A 22095-nucleotide genomic window follows, 5' to 3' on the forward strand; every position below is an offset into this window, starting at 1 on the left:
TGGAATTTTTCTCTGAAGTCAGACAAGAGAGCTAATACAAGACTGAAACTGAAAAAAGTGTCCCAATATCCTGAATTCACCCTACATACTGGGGGAATTATTAGCCTGTAGCTTGTGACATCAGATAAAGTGGTCCAGCATCCGGAAATAGAAAAAAATACAACCGATGACGCCTTGACTCCACCTCATGATGCCATTTAGCAACAGATGAGCAACGTTTCATGTTCATTTTGGGCAGCAGGAGACTCGCATTTCCACCTCTGCTGGCTGCTGTAAGGGAATCCCTCTGACTGTGGAATGTTTGTCGGGGTCGAGCTGCTTCCCTCCTCTCTTGCACCGTAACCGGGCAGTGTTTTTAGCGGCTCTCCGGACCCCAAACACCGCGTGCGTTTTCGCTGGCAGGCGAGTTTCTGAGGCGGAGGATCGCTATGGAGGTGTTATGGATGATTCCGCTGCTGCTGATTCCGCTGCTGATGTGGACCAGCACCACGTTTGTTTTTTATTTCAAAAAGTGCTTTTACGTGGCCTGGATGATGTGCTTGGCCCTGTTGGCTATCCCTCTGTGTATACTGAAAAGCGGAGGCAGAGACATCGAGAACATGAGGTGAGTTTGTTTGCATTGGAAATGTCGCTGGCAGCGCCGTCTGACAGCTAGCCGGTGTAACGGTTGAACGAGAGTCCGTGTTAACTGGTGACTCTCAGTCGAATGCGTCTGTGGTTGTCGTAGTTACAACAGATGTTGAAAAGGGAAAGTGAGCGAACTAAATGGATAAGTATTGGATTTTTTCGTCCAAAATACCGTTTTCTTACTCTTTTCTTTTATTTAAGTTTGATAACTACAGCTTTTAGTATATTTATATTTATTATTAATACATGCTTTGGCAAAACATATTTTGGAGCATTTTTGCCAGCGGAGCTTGTTGAATTAAAACTAAAACATATCTTCAGTAAAAATCTAAGAAATGTGAGGATATGTCTGAAAACTTTATATGTCTAACATCTGTTGCAAATACGACAATCACAGAGGCAGTCGGCTGGAAGTCACCAGTTAACACGGTCACTTTCTAAGCCGTGACACTAACGTTAGCATGCTAGCAGGCTGCCTGGCTAGCAGCAGCGGTTACTTCATATTAAACACAAATTACGCTCGCTGGCAAAATTACCGGTCTCATTGTACCTTAAAGCTAAGTAAACAGAACAACACTGTAACGCCAGGGATATTTTATCCTCTGGGTTTCTGTGACATTTATAAGGAAAAAGAAAAACAAATTAGTACATTATGCATATTTAATCATACATATGCTAACATTAGCCCCCTTGACACATTGGCAGAGGGAACACGTTAGCTGAAAACGAGACTGTTAGCCCAAACATTTAACGTCATGCTCTTTTTTGAGTGAAGGAAGACACGTCGGGTCATGTTTGTGATTATTCCTAACGACAGATCAATAATTTTATCCTTAGATAACGGTAATTATGTGTATCATATATTATGTAAGAATGTCTGCTAACTTCATCCAGCCGGATGCCTTAGGTTAGCAAAGTTATACGACTTCAGCACACGTCCACGTATTAAACACCACAAAGCGGTCATTGTTTTGTTATTTCTGGATTTAAAAGGGCTTTTTGACGAGATTGTAAATGGGTTTTACTTTTTAAACCAGTTAGTTCGCATTGTGACTGTTTAAAGTACACAAGAAGTGCATTCCAGCTCAACAGCCCTGCAATAAATCCTGTCTTAACGAAGCCAAATACACTCATACTACGAGATGTTTATAATTAACAACAAAAGCAGTCTTCCAGTCATTGCTTAGTATATTATTTCATTTATTAGTTCCAAATGAAGCAGCACATGTAACTCTTTCAATAGAGATGGCACCAGCCTTGGAAAGGGTGGAAAACAGAGCTGGGAAGTAGGGAACAAAAATAATACTTTAATATTTTCACAGCTGAATGGATACATCAAACCTGTAGCTCTGGTTTTATTCCTAAGAAAAGGCAAAAAAAAAGTGTGTTATCCCAAATGGACCAAATGCCAAAGTCACACATGCACTTTTATTAACAGCAAGATGCACAATGCCAACATGTACATAAAAAATGGCATCAAAATAAACTACCTGTGTGTGTAAGATAAATAAATACACATTTTTTTAACTTTTTGTGGCCCTTTTTTTGTAGAGAAGGATAGTGGACAGATTAAGAAACAGGGATGAGAGAGTGAGGAAGATACATGTGGGAAAGGAGCCACAGACTGGACCCGAACCTGGCCTCCCGTGCATATGGGGCGCCGCACGATCCAACCACCAGGCCATCTGAGCGCCCCAATAAAAGATCTTTTAATTAAAAAGATTTATTCCTGTTTAACCAAAACATTTAAACAGAATATTTGTGTTAACTGTGCGCATCACTCAGTTTTTCTTACTATACAGGGGGGGCTGCTGGAACCCTGCTTCCTCATATAAAAGCCATAAAACTAATTTTGAAAACTAAATATTTCAAAGGATAACAAAATACCTCATCACATGTTAAAATGCTCCAGGACATTTAACTCATGCGTCATCTTTTTAACATTTATTTCATCTGATGTACAGAGCAGGTGTCATGGTTTGACTGGTGCTGGATTAAGTGGTGATGCTCTATTGATTATTTGACTATGCTGCATTAATTAGTTAGAGAAGGAAAAGGTTTACGGTGTCACAACGTGCATTTTAAGATTCTTTCATTAGAAAAGTAAGTACTAGGGAATACCTATTCAAAAATAAATGATGTTACTAGCTTGTTAATCGTACTTAAAGACTATGTGAATGAACACTTTCACAGATGCATCAGTTTAACATCTGTCTAGCCGATATCAACCCTATTTACAAAGATCTGACATCGGCCAAATTATGCGGCATGAACAGAATCAGTTTTCAGTGTTTATCTGTTGTGTCCAATCAGTTTTACGCTGATATCTGGTATATCTAACTGCTGAGTCCAATCAGAAATCTATTACAGGGCAGAAAAAGTGACCTGTTTGACAAACTCTGATACGTTGTCATTGTTAATTGTGAGAAAAATGTCGACATACTTGGGGTGTTGCAGCAAAAGAAGTATTTTAAAAAACATCTGCTCATCGGTCCAGCCCTAAATTTCATCATTGGTGCATCTTCATTTTAAATCAGCATAATTGCTAAACTGTGTCTTATCCTACATCTCATTTGAAAACATATCAATTTATCTTCAAACTATATATATTTCCCAGCCCCAACTGTCAGCTCATCAAGGCCATGAGTTTGCACTAAGGACGGGCCTCATAACTAACTAGGGAGAACTTCTTACCATCTGGCAGCTGCTTCTTCCAGGTAATTACTGGAATGCAGTCATTTGTGTCGAGCAATCTGTCGTCGCTGTCCGGGTTTAACCACAACAACAAAGATCCCCCATGCTACAAAGGCGGCGTTCTACATTTCTATCCTGAAGGGTATCGGTTGACCTGGTCAGTGTGTGTGTCCAGTATAAAATAACACACTTCCTTTAGGTCAGCGGGTCGTTCTTACAGAGTTAATGTGTGCACAATTACAGGGTTGTTGCTGCTGATACAGGCTTTTTTCCATCTGATAGAGCTGGGTGAGCTGACCAAAAACGTCTATCATGGTATTTTTTCATTTTGTAGTAGAAGTATTATGGCACAGTATAAAAAAAATAAAAAAGCACAACGTACTTAAATGACCCCCTTTTTCTCCAAAACAAACCTGTGATGGTTTGTGAATAAAATCACAGGAAGATGTTTTGGAACAGCACTGCTCTTTTTAATGTCTCTTCCTCCTAACTGGCCAATCAAAATGAAGAAGGGACGGGACTTTTTAGAAGTCATTTTAGAAGAGAAACTGACTTGTCTCTCTAACAGTAAGGTTTCCAGGTCTGCAGCTGCTGCCTGACAGGACAGAAACCGTTTACATAAATTAGGGTGTCTTGATGACATTTCCTTAATAAAAGGAAATAAAAACCAAACAGAGATATTGAAATGCAGTGTCCCAGGTACTTTAGAGGAAAGCAGAAGTCCCCGTTTGTGGTTTTGAAACAGTAAATGCCAGTGAGTCTCTGTTTTCAGATCTCAGTATGATGAGAATGTCTTATTACGTTGTTGCTCATCATTTTTCAAATATTGCTAACGTATTTGTACAATTTAGACATTTTTTTCCCTTTTGGTTTAAGATTATTAGATTGGTACCCTTTGAAACTACCAATTATTTAAAACGAATGAAGATTTTAACATTTTTAAACCCATGATTTTTAAGTGAGTGTAATATTTTGACAACCCCATTATCAAAAATGTTGCTAATGGTTTTCCACAACTTAGACAGTGTGTATGAGTTTGTCTGCAGTTTTCATAAGCTAAAATGAAAAACTGCCCATTATTGGGTGATAAGGACTTCTGCTTTTGTTGTTGGTATCAAACAGTTTTTAACATTGTCTGATTTTTACAAGAATCATACCAAAATTAATGATTTTGGTATTGCTGCCACCATTTGTTATTTTCTTTACAGTAAGAATTACGTTATATATTACCTTTCTGCTAAAACATATTGAAATTTATTGTGCATTGCCATTCAGCTTAGAAAATTTGGAAATATGTTGCGCATCACCATTCAGCTAAAATATGTCGAGAGGTATGCACATTGGTGGTTTTTAGCCAAAATCCAATTTGCCGATATGACAATATTTCGAAACTCATTTCAGCTGATACCAATACTGATACACCCACCTTTTTATTGTAAACAAACACCAAGCATCTCTTATGCAAAAAGAGGCTGAGTAAGATGTTGGTGGTAAACTGGTATCAGTTAAGGATGTTATTAAGCATCTATTTCCCCATTGGGCTAATTGCCAAGTTAAATTCCATTTAATCGACTTCTCTAAAGAGAAGAAAATAGTTTGATGTACTCTGGCTAACATTAGAAGCTAGCTTCGCCAGCCTTCGTTCCTCTTTGCAGATTAAAAAGCTTTCATATGTGACCTCAGTGGAGTGGTTATACATGAGTTCAGCCCTCGACAGCCTACAAACCACTTTGTTTCCACTTTTCTTTACTTAAAAAAAACTGTCATACCACGCTGTCCCTCCTACAAGCTAAATTTCTCACATTTACATCTGGTGAAGTGCCGGGGGAAAGCTCAGACAGGAAGGTGGCGGCCATGAACTGAGGGTACCACGGCCTCTAGAGGTGGGAGGTTCATTGAAGGTTAGAAGAGCATTATAGACCAGGATTTCAAGCTGTGTTTATATAAAATGATAGGTAATTAGTTTAACCGACTCATAGATCTCACACCAGCTAATTTGATGCAGGCAGCCAGATAACGAGCCAAATGTCACTCTCTTGTATCCGTGTGATAAATGTAAGGCTCAATAATAAGGTGAAGGGTGTGCCCCCCACCCCCCACCAAAGTTTGATGTTTGTAATAACAGCAACATGAAGCGAGTGTTTGCTCTCGATCTAGCTGGGGCTTTAACAGAGCTGCAGCGACTCTTATTACAATGGCTTGACCAACTGTTTAAAGATGTGTTTAACTAGGATTTGCTTGTTTTAAGACTAGCTTGATTCAAAGAAGCAGGCAGTGGCGTTAAACAAGGTAGGAGAAGCTGATACTGCTGTTAAAGCAAAGTTAAACCAATATTCAACACGGTACTGCAGACAAATCCTTCACAGCGAACATCTGTAGTTGAGGTTGTTCCTGAGAACTTTTATTGTGGCCCAAATCAGGATGTGGACAGTCTGGCAGTATAATACACTGATTATAAGGCTGTTAAATGATTTTTACTGCTGATATGTATGGGCAATACATTGGCTATAAATATTAGCAACCCTTTTAAATCTGTCGATATCAATATATAAGTAGTTGTTAAGATAATATCTGCATAACCAATACTATGCTGGTCCAACTGTGCATCTTTATATGTAGAGATTTGTATCATGCATGTAAAATAATAATGATATATTGTGAATGACTATTCAGGTAAAAAGAAGTCTGCTAAAACATGAGCTCTGACTTCTGATCCACATCACCGGCCCTGACAGCAACCCCGTCGCAGCACCGCCCCGCTGCACTCGGAATAACAGTTTCTCCGTCATGCTAGCCATGGTGGCGGTGTCATGTTGCACCAGTGTACCGTCCTGTCAGCTCAAAGGTTATCTGGACCTGTTGACTGTGACAAAGCGGTTGAAGCATGGGTCAGACCTTCAGAATGCGGGGTTGAATGAGGTTTTACACACGAGCCAGGCCTGGCAGAAAAAGAGTCTGGTGATTCATCAAGGACAGAGCAGTCTGTCACAGACATTTGCTGTCAGACTGGCTGCACAAAGGACTCGATTCTGGGGCTGACTGCTTGCTTCACAGCTGACATGGAGGACAGGAATGTAACACAGTGAAACTATGTTGTTATAAACAGGCCTCAACAGTCTGAAGCATGTGTGGAACTCATTGTGGCTGTCTTTATCTGCTAGCATTTCCTGAAACACTCGTTGTTGATTAAACCTTCAGTGAGGAGATTATAAAACAGTCTCAAATGTACACTGACGTCTCTTTACGACCTATAAAACTAAACAACACCTTAAGGAAGGAGGTGGTCTCCTTCTATAGAGCTAATATTACAGCCTGTCACAGCAGTCATTGTGATGACGTGTATGGTATGTCGACTGAAGCGCCTTTGTTTACATTCTTACCTGCAGAGTTTGTGATAACTTACATGAGACTGAAGCAGGAGGAAATATTTTCAGTACAAGGCAATTCTACAGAGCTCATTAGTGACCACCCACTATCTCAGAGGCTGAGCTTCTGGAAACAACTTTCTCTATTTAAATCCTCCATTGACATTTCAGAAAAATCCTTATAGCTGTGTTTTTAATCCTGGAACAAAGCCAGCCAGCTACCTGAGTGTGCAGTGTGCAAAAATGACATTTAAACACAGAGAAAGGCAAAGGTGCAAGTCTGTGAACATATTGATTTCCAGGAGGGAATGGGCTGATCATCCCATAACGCATAGTGGTTAAAAATAATACCAACTCTCATATTATAGTGGTCAGAACTTAAAATGTTCAGTCATTTTACTTCTCAAAACTGCCTGTGAGAGAGACGGAGCTCGTCTTTGTGCAATTTGGACCGAGTGCAGGACCTCACTTGTCAATTTAAAACAGGAAATTACCCACAATTGGGTGTCTAGTGCTTGTATTTTTGTTGCCCTGTTGTTGATGAGTTATCAAAATCACCTGGTTTTAATGAGCATCAGGTCTAAGTTCAGAATCCTGTCATTGTTACAGCCCTGCTGTATAGAGAGAAATGGGAATTTTCTGCAGCAGCAGACTATGATAAAGAAGTGGAGCAAACTCCAGTAAACTTGGGCTAAAGCCAAAGTTTATTTGCCCCAGACAGTTATGTATTGAGACTACTTTGTCTATGAAATCTGTTGTGTAAATGCCCTGTACTCTGTGGCAGCCGTAATGGATATTATAGTAAAATTTAGGCTGTCAAACAATGACATTATAAGTGTGATAAATCACTGCATTTTAATAGTTTATCATGATTAAATGCATTCTTTTGAATCACTTCTGTTGCATTTAGAAACAAACCTTAAAGTTCATGTTGACAGTGTAAAGCAAGTCTTCCCAGTGGGTTGAATCAAATGAGGCCAGAGATGTATTTTATGATGCTGACTTTTAGATTTAGTATTTAAATGAGTGCTGCACTGCTACACTAGTGAGGTCTGAAACCATTCAGATTCTTCCTCTGTCAATTACATCGTTAAACACTGTGATAATAAGGAAATACACTAACCCTGCAAACCAGATGGATTTACCAGCTGCTATCATTTTAGGAAAACAACACAGGGTTATGTTGTACTGAGAGCTGATAGCAGTCTGCCTTTATTGTAGCTATTAGCTTGGATATAGCCACAGTATAGCAGCAGTTTTATCAGAACTGGACCACATTTCTGTCTGAAATAAAGAGCGAAATATAAACTGAAAGCTTCCCATGACGGAAAAGATTTATCACTCTTCTCCTGGTCTGCTTCAGCATGAGTTTTTGATCGTTATGGGTGAGGTTTGCTGGTGTGTCCACTGGCTGCAGTGGTTGCTATTAGCGCAGATTTAGCTGTAGTAAATAGTGATGGGTCATTCATGAACGAGTCGGTTCAAAGAGCTGGCTCTTTTATGTGAACAAGAAGAGCTGGATCCCATTTTTAAGCCTTTTTATATCATTCTAACATTTTTTTTCATTATTTTGATGTATGTTGTTAGTTATTTACAAAAATAATAGCATTATATTTTCATCATTTTATGCATGCCTTCAGACTGGCTTTGGCATAAAATGTATTCACTAAGAAGCTCCACCGCTCAGGGTAGTACTGGAGCGCACCACATTTTGTCTTGTTGCTCTGATTGGCTTGTAATAAAGATGACCAACAAAATGCTCATCATTCGTCTCAGTCACCTTCAGAGAATTTTTTGAAGTGCTCTGCCCTTCCCGGACGGTCTGTATTAGAAATTTCCCAGATAAATGTGAAATAAATCAGTCTGTCTGGTGTGCCGGGTAATAAATACACAGGTGTGCATGTAAAAAAGACTTAACATCTGATGATCTCTGGTTTGTGTGACGGTATTTACACTTTAGAGGAGATCCTTTCTAGCTGCTAAGTAATCCATCTAAGTTCAATTATTAATAAGACTGGGCAATTAATTGAAATATTAAAAAAATTGCAATATATCAAACAGAAGGTGCAATTTTCTTTAATGTGAAAAGTGTGTCAAAATACCTGCTTTGTTTTGCAGCAGAGATTTTATGCTCTTCACCTCATTCAAACATTCAAGTGCCATTTTTTTAGAACAGCATGCACAGAAATCCTAGTTTACTTTGTGTCTGTTTTTCTTAATTAAAATGAGAATAGCATAAAAATGATTCAACAGAGTTCGATACAACTATTCATGTTACATTTGCAATACAATTCAAACATAATTACAATTAAATATTTTTAATTTTTAGGCTATTTGTTTATCCATTATAGTGTTGGCTTAGCTAAATATAGAATGATTGTTTGATGAGGAACTTAAAAAAATGCATATTAAATTGCAGTCACAGTATAAGTGTAATCGTAATAAGATTATTTTCCCAAACCTTACGCAACATAATCAACCAATTTTCTTAACATGTTGTTCTTTTTTATGATTTTATTTTGAAATTTGTACTGTCTGAAGCTAAGAGTACTTTGGATATTTTGAAAGAAAATAAACTTCTGATACATCGAAAAAGGATGTTTTTCTTTTGGGAAGAAAAAAAGAACATGCTACGGATTAAAAATGAGAAAAAAAAATCTAAATGAATTGAAATGCTTGACTTCACAATGTGCAGACAACTTTGATTTATCCACAGAGCTGTCTGAGTTTTATTTAAAGTAAACTGGGACATTTAAAGAAGCAGTGGGGTCTTTATTTTACATCACTGTGAGAGCAGGAAGGCACAACAGTGAGTAGCATCCAGCTGCTGCAGCACAGGTGTAGCTCAGACAGGGGCAAACTAGAGTGTGATAAATGCGATAAAAGACAATCTAAGGGGCGCAGGTGGCCGAGTGGTTAAGGTGCACCCCATGTATTCAGACGACCCGGGTTCGAATCCAGCATGAAGCCCTTTACCACATGTCTCTCCCCCACTCTCGTCCCTGTTTCTGACTCTATCCACTATCCTCTTACATTAAGACTGACATTCTTGGTTATAAAAAATAAGTAGTTTCAAACAGACTCATCTCTATGCATTCTTCCAAACAGCTTTCTAAAAAAGTGTTTTATTGAGAAGGAGTAGCTTCTTTTCACTTGCTTCTAAAGAAATGAACACACAAGCGTGGACTAGACTGCTTTTCCAAACAGGTTGCCAAAGTCAGCAACATGTTCCATGTTCTCAGCAGTTTAATGTCAGCATTAAGGGGCAGTTTGACCCCTCTCCTCTGTGAAAGTGTACATGTGTTGGCCGAGGCTCCGGTTATCAGGGAGGATCTGATGACAGCAGATTAAGATCAGAGGTTTAGTTTTCTCTCCTACAATGGCTCCAGCTCGGGTTCCTGACGGTGTAATGTCTTTAACATCAGTGGGAGAGAACCAGTGCTGTTTGTTTCGCTAAGCAGTCATGTTGTCACTCAGACCATCGCGGGTGACTGCGTATGAATGGATGAATCCTCTGCTGTGACACTGGGGTCCTGTGACCCCGTCCCTGTCTTTATTTGTTGCTTTAAAGAGGAACAGGTGAGGCTGACCTTTTATCCCAGCTTGTGTTGAATCAACACTGGTGTTTTTTTTTTCATCCTGAACATTTTTATTCTCTGCAGGTACAAAGGAGCGTATTTAGAGATGGAACATGAAATGAAGCAAAGGGAAAGCTTAGAGATTGGCCATAAAATGAATCCAACCGAGGCTGTTCACTTTATTCCCCTTGAACAGTCTCACAATTGCTGCAACGCTGCCTGAGTCGTTGCATAACCAGTTGGTTTTGCACAGGACTAAGTGTGCTATCACTGCACTGCTGTGAAGCAAGACAACCGAAAGACTGTATGCAGGTTTAAAGGTTAAAGTCATCGCTCTGTAGTTTACTGTATTTGCAGAGCAAAGAGAGATTGAAGTGAGACAGGAGGAGTCATGAGGCGATGAGTTAAGAAGCTTCTTGTGACTTTAGTTATTAGAGCAGTGAGAGCTTTATCTTTCCATTTTACAGTTAAAGTCACTGTGATTTGATTAGCAAAAACAGAGGGTACACAGACTTGCTCAGCTTCCTTATAATCACCCAGTAAATAGAGCACTGATCATCAACTGGTGGCCTGTGGGCCTGAAGCTTCCTGTCCGGCCCCCGAAAGATCATTAAATTCAGAAAAGGAGGAAAAGAAGATGCTGTGGTTTTAAGAGTATCCTTTGGCTTTAAATGTCTGAAGCTGGTAAATCCATCCTACAAACAATTAACATTGAAATAGTTTTAGAATGACTTAACATTTGATCTGTTTTTACTGAAATTTACTGTCATAATAAGTAGATATTCAAAAACGGGTTAAGGTTGACAGAAGTGCTGCAAAAATGACCAGATAAAGTGGCGAAAAGGGGTTGAGAGTAGCAAAAATGGGTGATAAGTGGTAAAATGGGTTGTGGAGTGGCAAAAAAGGACAAAAATTGGCAGAAAACATGATGAAAAGAGGTTAAAATGTGGCAAAAAATTGGTAAAAGAGGAAAATGAGTCAAAAAGTATTAAAAATTGGTTATGAATGACAAAAATAGTGCAAAAAAAGTAATAGAAAGGGATTAAAAAGTGGCAGAAATAGAAGAAAAGTGGCAAAAATGGATAAAAGAGTGGCATAAGGAGGATAAAACGCAGGAAAAGTGGTTTAAATGGGTTGGAGAATGGCAGAAACTGGGTTAAGGGGGCAAAAAGTATCAAAATGGTTTAAAAGTGGCAAAATTGGTTTTAAAGTTGCAAAAACTGTTGAAAAAAATGTAGTGAAAAGGGGTTCATAAGAGGTTAAAATCTTGCAAAAAAATTTGGTCAAAGAGGCAAAAAGGGATGAAAAGTATCAAAAATAAGTTAACCCCTTGAAGCTTGTTGTATCATATTTGATATATACTTTTATGATACCTTTATCTCATCAATATGATCATAAATTCCTAAAACAAACTTCTGAATACAATCTGAAAAATGATATAAATGCTCTCAATTGGATTATCAGTCACCAAAAACACCTAATGTATCAAATGAGATTTAAAAAAAAATATATGTTAAATTTTATGGAAATTTGGATTTCTTTGGATTTCAGTAGAAAGTGAAATAAACATTTCAGTTCCAAAAAATTTGAATTTTCTGGCTGTAATTTGTGTTTTCAGGCTTTAATGAGTTCATTCTAGTACTAAATCACAATTATGGAGGGCCCGTATTCGGGGACTTTCAGGGGCCCGGTCGATTCTGTTGTCAGGCCTGTCTCCCTGTTGCCTGCTGCGTTATAGATAATAGGGGTAAATCTCACTGGTAATGACTAAAAATGTCCTGCGTTTTGAAATAAAATACTAATACGATAATATTTCAATCAGACCAAAATATTTATTTAATTTTTGTGTATTTGAAAGTCCGGTCCCCAGAGTCTCTGTCGAGACTAAATCTGGCCCTCGTGCAAATGTACTTGATGACCCCTGCAGAAGAGTCTGACCACCTCTTTAAGGGTGGTTTCACAGAAGAGACTCAGTTCACTTTGTAGTGTGGTTATCATATTACTTCCTCATTGTTGGTCTGTTAACACTACACCCAGGCAGCTAATATATATTTAACAGTCACTTAGACTTTACTTTGATGTTAATAATTCTATGTTTAATGGAAATTATGTAAAGAAATGTTCCTCAACAACCATTTTCCCATAGCGGGGATGAGATGTAAGCTTCCTAAAAATAGGTCTTAGTTATAAAAACTCTAACAGATTGAAAGTTTTGTTTTCTGTAACGAGACATGACTCGATAGAAACAATAGTGGTGACGCTGTATGACATTCAGAATCTGTGCTTTTCCCCCACTGTGTGTCTTACACAGTGGCTTGCAGAAGTATTCATACCCCTTGAATTTTTTCCACATTTCACATTACAACCACAAGTGTATTGGGATTTAATGTGATGGATCAACATAAAGTGGTGCATAATTGTGAAGTTAAAGGAAAATTCTTCATGGCTTTCAACATTTTTACAAATAAAAATCTGAAAAGTGTGGTGTGCAAAAGTATTCAGCCCCCTAGACACTGACATCTTTGCCCATTCCTCTGCAGAATAGCTCAAGCTCAGTCAGATTTGATGGACAGGAAGTTTCAAGTCTCGCCACAGATTCTTGCTGGAACTAAGGTCTGGACTCTGACTTGGCCACTCTAACACATGAATATGCTTCAATCTAAACCGTTGCATTGTAGCTCTGGCTGTATGTTTAGGGTCATTATCCTGCTAGAAGGTGAACCTCTGCCCGAGTCTTTAGTCTTTTGCCGATTCTAAGAGGTTTTCCTCCAAGATTTCCCAGCTGAAGAAAAGCATCCCCACAGCATGATGCTGCCACCCCCATGTTTCACGGTTGAGATGGTGTGTTTAGGGTGATGTGCATTGTTAGTTTTCCACCACACATAGCACCTTGTGTTAAGGCTTTAGGCAAACTGCAAACGAGACTCCTTATGGCTTTTTTTCAACAATGTCTTTCTTCTTGCTCCTCTTCCATGAAGGCCAGATTTGTGGAGTGCATGACTAATAGTTGTCCTGTGGACAGGTTGTCCCACCTGAGCTGTGGATCTCTGTAGCTCCTCCAGAGTTCCCATGGGCCTCTTTGCTGCTTCTCTAATCATTGCCTGGCATGTAAGTTGGGGTGGAAGGCCATTTCTTGGTAGGTTTATAGTTGTGCCATGCTCTTTCCATCTTCAGATGATGGATTGAACCGTCCTCCGCGAGATGTTCAAAGCTTGGGATATTTTTTAATAACCTAACTCCTTTAAACTTCTCCACAGCTTTATCCCTGTTCCTAGATATCTGATATTAGGAGTTTCTTATTGCAAAAATTGTAAGAAAAAGTTACAGAATGTCTAAATTGCACAACCTATTTAGCAGCCAGCCTTGGTCTGGTCTGAACAGTGCCAGGCTGACAGCTAACAGCTCTTCAGCTGCCTCCCTAAAAGAGTATTTATGCATAGTAAATGCTCTCTTTGGTCTGTATCCTCAGAGGATGGGTGAAATAATCAGCTCCTCTGTCAGCATGTAATGAAGGATATTAAACTGTACTAATGGGCTTTTCTGTTTCCAATCATATGCTTATAATGTGCATAACCAAAGAGAATTACCACAGCAGGACCACTGATCATTAAATCCTTCTTTTCTGAGCTGAATGTTAGAAAAGATGATCGGAAAGGTCTGATCTGACTGCCTTAGACTGTCATTAAAACAGAGCCGGTTGTTTGGGTGCGTGGTATTTTTACAACAAGGGCACATTAGGACAGGGAGAGCAGGAGGAAGGAGTTTTAGAGGGGAAATGATTCACTGATGAGGAAGGGAAACGATGAGGTATGTTTTCTTCTTTTTTTTGTTTTTTTTGTTTTTTTAAGCAATGATTTCTGCGGCTGACAGAGAAGATGAGGAGTGACTGTTGTTTTCTCTGACAGGGAAGGTCGTTTCATTCGGTGGAGTAACAGGAGCCACTTTTGGTGGGTTGAACAGGAAAATAAAGCTCCTTTGTCATCCAAAATTTGTGATAAAGCTTTTGCAAAGGGAATGTCTAACCCAGAATGGGCAGATGCAGGCTGGGACAGCGAGTTTTAGCTGTGTGGTAATGGTAAGATAATAGTAGCTGGTTGCATGTTTGTTAAGCTCTTGCTTTTCATTTTTATTATCTGGTGCCACTTCATCCATTTCTGGTGAGTCCCAGTTACACTGTAAATAGTAGATTACAAAGAGGCTTCAGTTTGGCCTACGTCGGCGGTCTGAGTGGTACAGAAATAGATTTTCTTACTGTGAAATCTGTGATTGAGACAGTGTGCATGTGACTTTTTGCAACTGAAAATGTTCTCCGGTTCGTTGTGTATTACAACCAGTTGCTTCACTGTGCAAAGCATAGAGAAAACAGACTGGAAGTGCCACTTTTTAGCACCTTTTCTCCCTCATTAGGTCATAATCCTGCATTTTAAGAAAACATTGGCATACTGTTAAGTAAATAAACCTGATGAAGTGCTGTTTAATTGCAAAGACTCCTCAACAAGTGACTAGAAGAGTGGAGCCGTGCAGCTCTTGGGCTGTGAGTCTGCACAACTATCAATATTGCAGTAAGCTGACAGCTCAGCTACTGTAGAGTTGGCTAATATGGATGTACATGCATCAGCCAAACAAAGAGTTTCTAGTCAGTTAATCTAAGGCTAATTAAAGAAAGGAAATCAGTCCCACAATCACAGCCGCCTGTCACTAGTACCTCTGTAGTTATCAATTAATGACTGATGCCTTGCTGCAATAATGCTCTTTGATCCAGTGTAAACAATGATAATCTGATAGAACTGATAGCATCTTGTAGGAACAGCCTAATTTAGCACTATTTATACCCACATGTGACAAAAGCATTGAGTGACAACATTCAGCTAAAGAATATGGTCGTCAGCCTGCAGAGAGGATTGAAGCCTGGTGCTGTTTCCTCTGCTAACTTTAGCCTCACTCTGCAAACAAGCCTCACGTTGTTTACCAACTGCCACGGTGGTCCCATCATAGATAATCCCATTATAAATAATCCCATCATAAATAGATAGTGCTGATTTTGGGGCCGTCACGGAGGTGAGTTTAAGAGTATCCCCAAATTTCTATTTTGTCATATTGCCGTTCCATCCACATAGAGCAGGCGTTTTGGGTGCTTGAAACTGCTACTTTTTGAAAGTGGAACCCGGAGTGAACAAATCTTTATAGGCCACCCTTGCATCTCTTCCCTCTTTTTGTCTCTGAGTGGACAAAGCCTTTGACTATCTCCTTGGTGTTTTCTTTGCTTTAGATCAGTGGTTCTCAGCTGGTGGGTCGGGACCCAAAAGTGGGTCACGAATGTGTGCCTGGGAAAAAAATTGCGCCAAATTGTCTGAGACTCTATAAAACATGTAACCTGACACACCAGATGGATTTGTTTCACACATCCATCTAGGAAAGCTTTAATAGAAAATGTTTAGGAAAAGGCAGAGACTTTGAAAAAAAACTCAGAGTGTGATTGGATGAACGTTCTGTCTGTCACATCTCTACGGGCCAATCAGAGCAACAAAACACGTGACGTAGCCGCTATCTAGCTGCACGTGTGCAGCTACTGAGGACTAACACGGAACATGGTGACTATAGACATGTGAGTACCCAACTTTTGTCGTTTTTGAAAAAAAAAAACTCACTGCTGTTCTTTGTTCTTCTTTTAATGAAAAAATGTCATCAAGTTCTGATAAAACTGGCGCTTTAGCAGCATCCACGCTTGTCGCTGATTGGTCCTATCACTTTCTAACCGGGCCCAAACGGTTCAGATGGGAGCTTTGCAAGATGGATTCGCCAGTGAAAAACAAGGAAACGTGCGTATCCATCTGCTTTGCAAGGTTATGAAACATGCATGTTTTGTCCTGTTTCATTGTTTTGTCACACCTTTAGTACTGTCTTAGGCCCAAGCCCATTTTTTTTTTAATTAAATACATCTGATTGACCAAAAAACTAAAAAATTTGGGTCCAATTCTTCTTGAGGAGTTGATGGTGGGTCCTGTGACTCAACCAGTGAGAATCGCTGCTTTAGATTAGTGGACTAAAAGCTTTCATGATTCACATTTAACCAGATTTGAAAATTATTCTCCTAGGAACATCGCCTGTAGCTAACCAGCTGTTTTATGAATTCTGAATTGTTTATTTTCCTTCATTTTTTGATCATGCTATTATACTTTTGCCAAATTAAGTACATTTTGCACATCATAATAAATTCTTAGCAGTTCCAAATATGTGTTATCACTCTCATGAATATGATATAGTGATGGGTTAAACAGTCAGTAATCTTTTGTTTTATTTTGAAATTGATTCGATTTTCAGTGCATTCTAGTGTCTCACTTCCTGTCACCTTCCTGACACAAGCTGGAAGTTTCTCAAAAACAGACTCAGCATGCACAACTCAAGTGGCGCTTGAAGTGCGTGCCAGAGACTGATCTTGGTGCATGCTGTGGAAACAAATGCTTACCAGAAAGTGTGCAATTGATATAACGCTGTGCAGAGAAACCCATAGATGTGGGTAACAGCATTGCAAACTCCAGAAGTGAGACGTTGGTTTAATTCAGGCACCCTTCTAGCAGGTATACTGGAGGTGCAAATCTATGCTGCGCTGTGCAAATGACACCTGAGTCAAGCACTTTCAGCAGATAGCCTGACTTGTAAAGACCGACTGCTCTGATAGGAGGAGGTGGATCCCTGTTGTCAGAGAACGTGATGGCCGGTTCTCTAATCAGTTTTTTCTAAGGGCAAAATTGCATCACAATTATCAAACCTAGGGCCCAAACATCCACTTCTGCTGCACAAATAAATCTTTGTGGGTGCTATTGCTGCATTGTTACCATCGTTTTGTAATCATGATAGGTAGGAGAGATATCTAGCAATAGGAAAGGGTTGACTAGATATGGCTGCACACTTACATAATATTGCTTATAGTGTATGAGACCTAAACCTGGGCTGCAATTTGAGGATCATGTCACCTGACTGCTCATAAAATCAGAGCAGAACAAGCAGAAGACTCTCATGTACCTGCTTCTGTGGTCTGTAGATTGAGCAGATTAACCCTACGCTGCACAAAAACACCCACATTTGGCAGGTAGCGAGTGTTCATTGCCAACCCTGGTTGGAGAAACTGTCATGGAGCCATGGTTTAAATGTCTGAGTGGAGTGCTTCAGATTGAGAAAGGATTGCTTTGAATGAAGTAACAGCATGTGTATCTCTAGGATTAGATCATGACGCAGGCCTCATCCTGGTTGTTAAAGATCCCACTGATACTTTTCCAAGTCAGAGCAGAGGTCACATTGGATATTTCTTCACAGAGGTCAATGCAGAGTCTTATCTCATGTCTCTACAAGGATGAACCCTGAACACAAAGACGATAAACAGGAAACATCAGTGTTGAAATCACATTTGGTTTCAACAGATAAAAGCAAAAAAATCTGTCTTTCTTTTCCACCCAACTACAGTGCAAACTCACATAGAATAATTAATAAAGAATAGAGACATTTTCATAATGTTGTCCTGTTTTGATTTTCTCAGAGACACAGATGGTCGAACAATCTTTCTTAAAGTTTATTGGAGCGTTGTATTTAACTTCAGGCACTTTTTTATTTAACCAACCAAGAAACAAACAGCTCTAATCGGGACGTTGTACAGAATGTAGCAGATGTTTTATTTATTTTAAGGACAGTAGTGACTTTACTGCCTTATTAAGGTCACAAATGTTCTGTATTTAACAGGTTTTATGGTCACCTTTAACCTTTTCATTAACAAAAGCATTAATCAGAACTCCATCAGGATTCTAACGGCCCTTTCTCTCCTCAGGATTATCCGCTCCTTGGTCCGTCATGTGAAGTATTTCTTGGGTCTGCGGTTCGAAGTGAGCGGCTGGGAGCATCTGCAGACTGAGGGACCCTACGTCATCATCTCCAACCACCAGAGCTCCCTGGATGTTTTAGGTGAGTTTCTGGAATTTTGTTGAAGTTAAACTTTTGGATTTATGAGTTTCAGAGTTGATAGAATGGAATAGAATGAGTTCTAAACATCCAGGACCCTTTTTTCAATCATTTATCAGTAGATTAAAATGTGATCAAAGCATTGACCTGCCCCGTTGAATGACTGACAAAAATGATGGTTGAAGCAGCATTTCTGCATGATTATCTGCTTCTGACATGATTTTTATGTGCTGAATAAACTCTAAAGTCACGTTTCCATCAGGTGGTCCTGTTTGATTGAGTACGGTTTGGTACGGTCAAGTTGGTTAAACACCAAAATAGTTTGTGTTTCCACAGACACCCGTACCCTCACTTGGTGGGCTGGCTGTAAAGGCTATGCATGCATGCACACAAGGCTCTGCTTTGTGTACTTAAAATCAGGTCCCGAAAAATGTCAGGAAACTCGATTTGTGACCACATATCAGTATCCGAACTAGGAAGCAGTGTGGATCTCTGTCGAGTCCAGTTATGTGTCTGTTTTTCTCCTGTTTTTGCCCGCTCTTCACAGAGCAGACTTCACTGTTTTGTTTTGCAGCACAGAGCCGAGCAGCTGTGTTGCGTGCTAGTATGACGCTAGTGCAGTTCCCTATTGTTGTGAGTGTAGCTCCACCTTTTTGGGATGGATAGGTAAGATTGGTACCCCTGTGGAAGGGCACCCAACACAGTGGGATGGTATTGGTTGTGTTTTTGTGACCCTTTTCAACTTTTGCTCTATGGAAACACAAATAATAATAATGTGTTGAACTGAACCAGATTGCTTGGTGGAAACAACCTATAAGCAAACATCTAATTTGTAGCTTTGGACATTCTTTCCATGGTGGCCATTGTCATCTTTAAAACACCTTTCAACTAGAGATGCACAACATTATCGGCAGTATCAGTATTAATGGTATATATTGGGAGTACAGATCATATATCAGCATTAAATATAGGCAACTGTACCATCAGGTATGGGTGGTTGCCAAGGGCAGTGGTTCCTAAAGTGGGGGTCGGAACCCCTGGGGGGGTTGTGAGACACTTAGGAGGGGTCACAAGATACTTTCCAAAAAAGTCAAAAACAAATTTAAAATGATTAAACGTGTGATATTTTATTCATTGTTGTAAAAAAAAATACTTAAAAGAGTTTGATTTAAAATAAAAACCTTAATTATTAAGTGAGATTTGTGCTTCAGTGTAAGTCATGAACCATCTACATCCCCACTCCTGTCAGTTCAGCTTGGCTTAGCCACTCTTTGCACAGTAGATGCTTGGTATTTTTTTTTCTTTTACAGTAAAAATGTTTGTAGATATCAGCTAAGATGAGTTTGGAATGTACATATCAGATTTATTGCATTAATTTCTTTCATCTTGATTAGTCAGATGCTTTCTCATCTCTTTCAGCACACTTTAGTTTAGCCACTCCCAGCAGTCACAGTGATTTAAATGAAGTCCACTACTGCTCCTTAATGTCTCATTTCACTTTAATAAACTCAGACAGCTCAGCAGACAAGTCAGAAGTCATACACACCTTGTGGTATCAAACATTTACCCTTTTCCTCTTCACTTATTTACTTTTCAATCCGTAACAAATTTCTTTTTCTGTGGTTAAGTTTGTCATTTTTCAACCTACCTATAGGAGTAGGTTTGCATCCAAACATGAAGTCAATAACCCTCAGTTCAAGACGGTACGAATTAGGAATTTTAAAATGCAATAGAAAAGATGCAATTAATCGTGATTAACTCCAGAAATTCTGAACTCAGTTGGGTTAAAGATTTTAATCATTTGACAGCCCTATTTACAATTACTACATACTTTATTAGTAAAGATTTCAAAGCTGTATACTGCTGCTTGTTTATCTTAATCATCATAATGAAAATGTTGAGCCCATTTGGCAGAAATATTATTTTAAAGGAGATGCCAATATCTAAATTTAAAGCCTTTATATCGGTGATGACTGATCATGTTCCAGTAATGTTCTGTTTTCCCGATGTCTCAGTCTCAAAACAATAGATGGTTTTTTTGGTCTCTTCAGCTTGCAGGAATCTTACATTGTATGCAAAACCATACAGACTCAGGTCTCGTTTAGATAAACCTCGGTGTGAACTGTGAACGGTTTGATATTCGATAGCATGAGGCTACATACAGAGGTGGTCTGGGATGCCTTCATCTGGATTGCATTGGTTGTGTAAATGCAACATGTGCTGAGATGCCCAGTCGACTGACATGATCAGACATGCTGTTAAAAAAACGTGGCTTTGTTTACTTCCATGCAGCTTCGCTCAGAGTGATGGGAATTGTGGCTCTTCTGAGAGATCAGCTCAGTAAGAGCCAGTCTCCCAATCAGCCCTTCATTTGGTACTTTTTTAATATCTTTAAAATAACAAAAATAGAAAAGAACAGCCCATCTCTCCAACAGGAGCTGGCTCCCATCGCTCACAAAAAACGCCAGCTCTTAGAACTGGCTCGACACAATCGTCACATCATGATTCTTCATAATTTGCTGTCTTGAAATGAGATGTCTTTTCAATTTAAGTACAAGATTTATTTCCTTGTTGGTGAATAACTATGAAAAGTGATGCAGGATGATGGTTTAAATCACTGCTTTCTCATTGCGTTTATTGTGTTAGTTTGTCCGGCTCAGGTCTTCGGCTATTCAGATAAAATCAAATCTACCTGGAAAGTACTGCTTGTACTTCCTGCAGTTCAACCTGAGCAATTTGACACCGGATTTGTTGCACTCTGGGAGTTTTCCAGCGCTCTTCAGTTGAAGGAGCGGCTCTCTGTGCAGCAGGTTCAGAAGCAGCAGATGAAAGAAGTGTGCTGTTAAGCTCCGACAGAGGGGATTTCTGACTCGGCTCTCAAGTATACATGTGGTTGAATCTGCTCTCCCAGGCCTATAAAACGGACACGCCGGTACTGCTCAATGGAACTAACAGGGATTATCTCGTCTCTGCTGCCCTGTGCTTCAAGAAAACCCCGGCAGGTGAAACTTTCCTGGACAGTATGTGCTTCAGAGCAAACGGAGAAAAGAGCAGAATCTGCTCCACATGAAGGGATGTTGTTAAATTAAATGATGTTGGAAGTATGCATCACACTTCCAGCTTATGTGAGCCAGAGGCTTTAAGTGGAGAGCTTTGAACTGCTGAATTACTGGGCCTGCTCCAAGTGCACTGACTTACAATCTGACCTGAATGAGCTCAGTGACACTGGAAACCATTTCCTTTCATACTTTAGAGAATTATCAACCTGCAATGACCTGAATGTATGACACTCACCAAGGCATGCATGAACGACGTTCTCATGGAGTTGTGTCACTCAGGAAGTGACGTTTCACATGTGAGCATGCTTTTTAAAAGGCTGATTCTAGTCAATGGGAAACACACAACTAACTTTAAGCATTTCTTCACTCTTCTTGGTCCTATAAAGACAACAGCTGTGCACCAGTAGCCCCATGTAGAGAGGCTGAAGTCCTGCTGCCCTCTATTCAGGTGGCTGAATAGGCCAGGCTCCTTTATTGCATGTCATTCCTCCTTCTTTCCCCAGTTTCCCTGCCCTCTTCTAAGATGGCTATAAAATCCCAAAATAAATCTTAGGAAAAGACACCAACTTAGAAGGAGTGTGTTTCTTCTCCATCAGAGTGTTTTTCTGCACTGCTGAGTGATGAGGGCAGGCTCCGGGCCAGCCTAGTGACAGCCATGGGAGATCTGGGCATCTAATTAGAGCTGAGGAAACTCAGCAGGAGTCGGATGTGGCGTCCAAGTTGCCATGCCAACAGCTACACCCAGCCATTAATAGCTGCTCATCCTGGAGCTGATGGGACGCAGCCAAGAGGAACTAAGATCCCTCTCCTCCGCTGCTGCTG

At 39.7% G+C, this 22095-nt stretch overlaps 1 protein-coding gene across 1 annotated transcript in view; it reads left to right on the top strand.

The window, feature by feature from the left end:
* The first annotated feature begins 210 nt into the window (after positions 1 to 210).
* agpat2 (1-acylglycerol-3-phosphate O-acyltransferase 2 (lysophosphatidic acid acyltransferase, beta)) overlaps positions 211 to 22095 on the top strand; it is a 34283-nt gene continuing 12398 nt past the window's right edge. The window contains exons 1-2 of the mRNA XM_041810923.1: positions 211 to 604; positions 18084 to 18217. Of these exons, the coding sequence (XP_041666857.1) occupies positions 429 to 604; positions 18084 to 18217 (310 nt within the window). The 5' untranslated portion in view covers positions 211 to 428. The remainder of the gene's footprint in view (positions 605 to 18083; positions 18218 to 22095) is intronic.

Source organism: Cheilinus undulatus, linkage group 17 (assembly GCF_018320785.1).
Source record: "Cheilinus undulatus linkage group 17, ASM1832078v1, whole genome shotgun sequence".
Taxonomy (NCBI): Eukaryota; Metazoa; Chordata; class Actinopteri; order Labriformes; family Labridae; genus Cheilinus; species Cheilinus undulatus.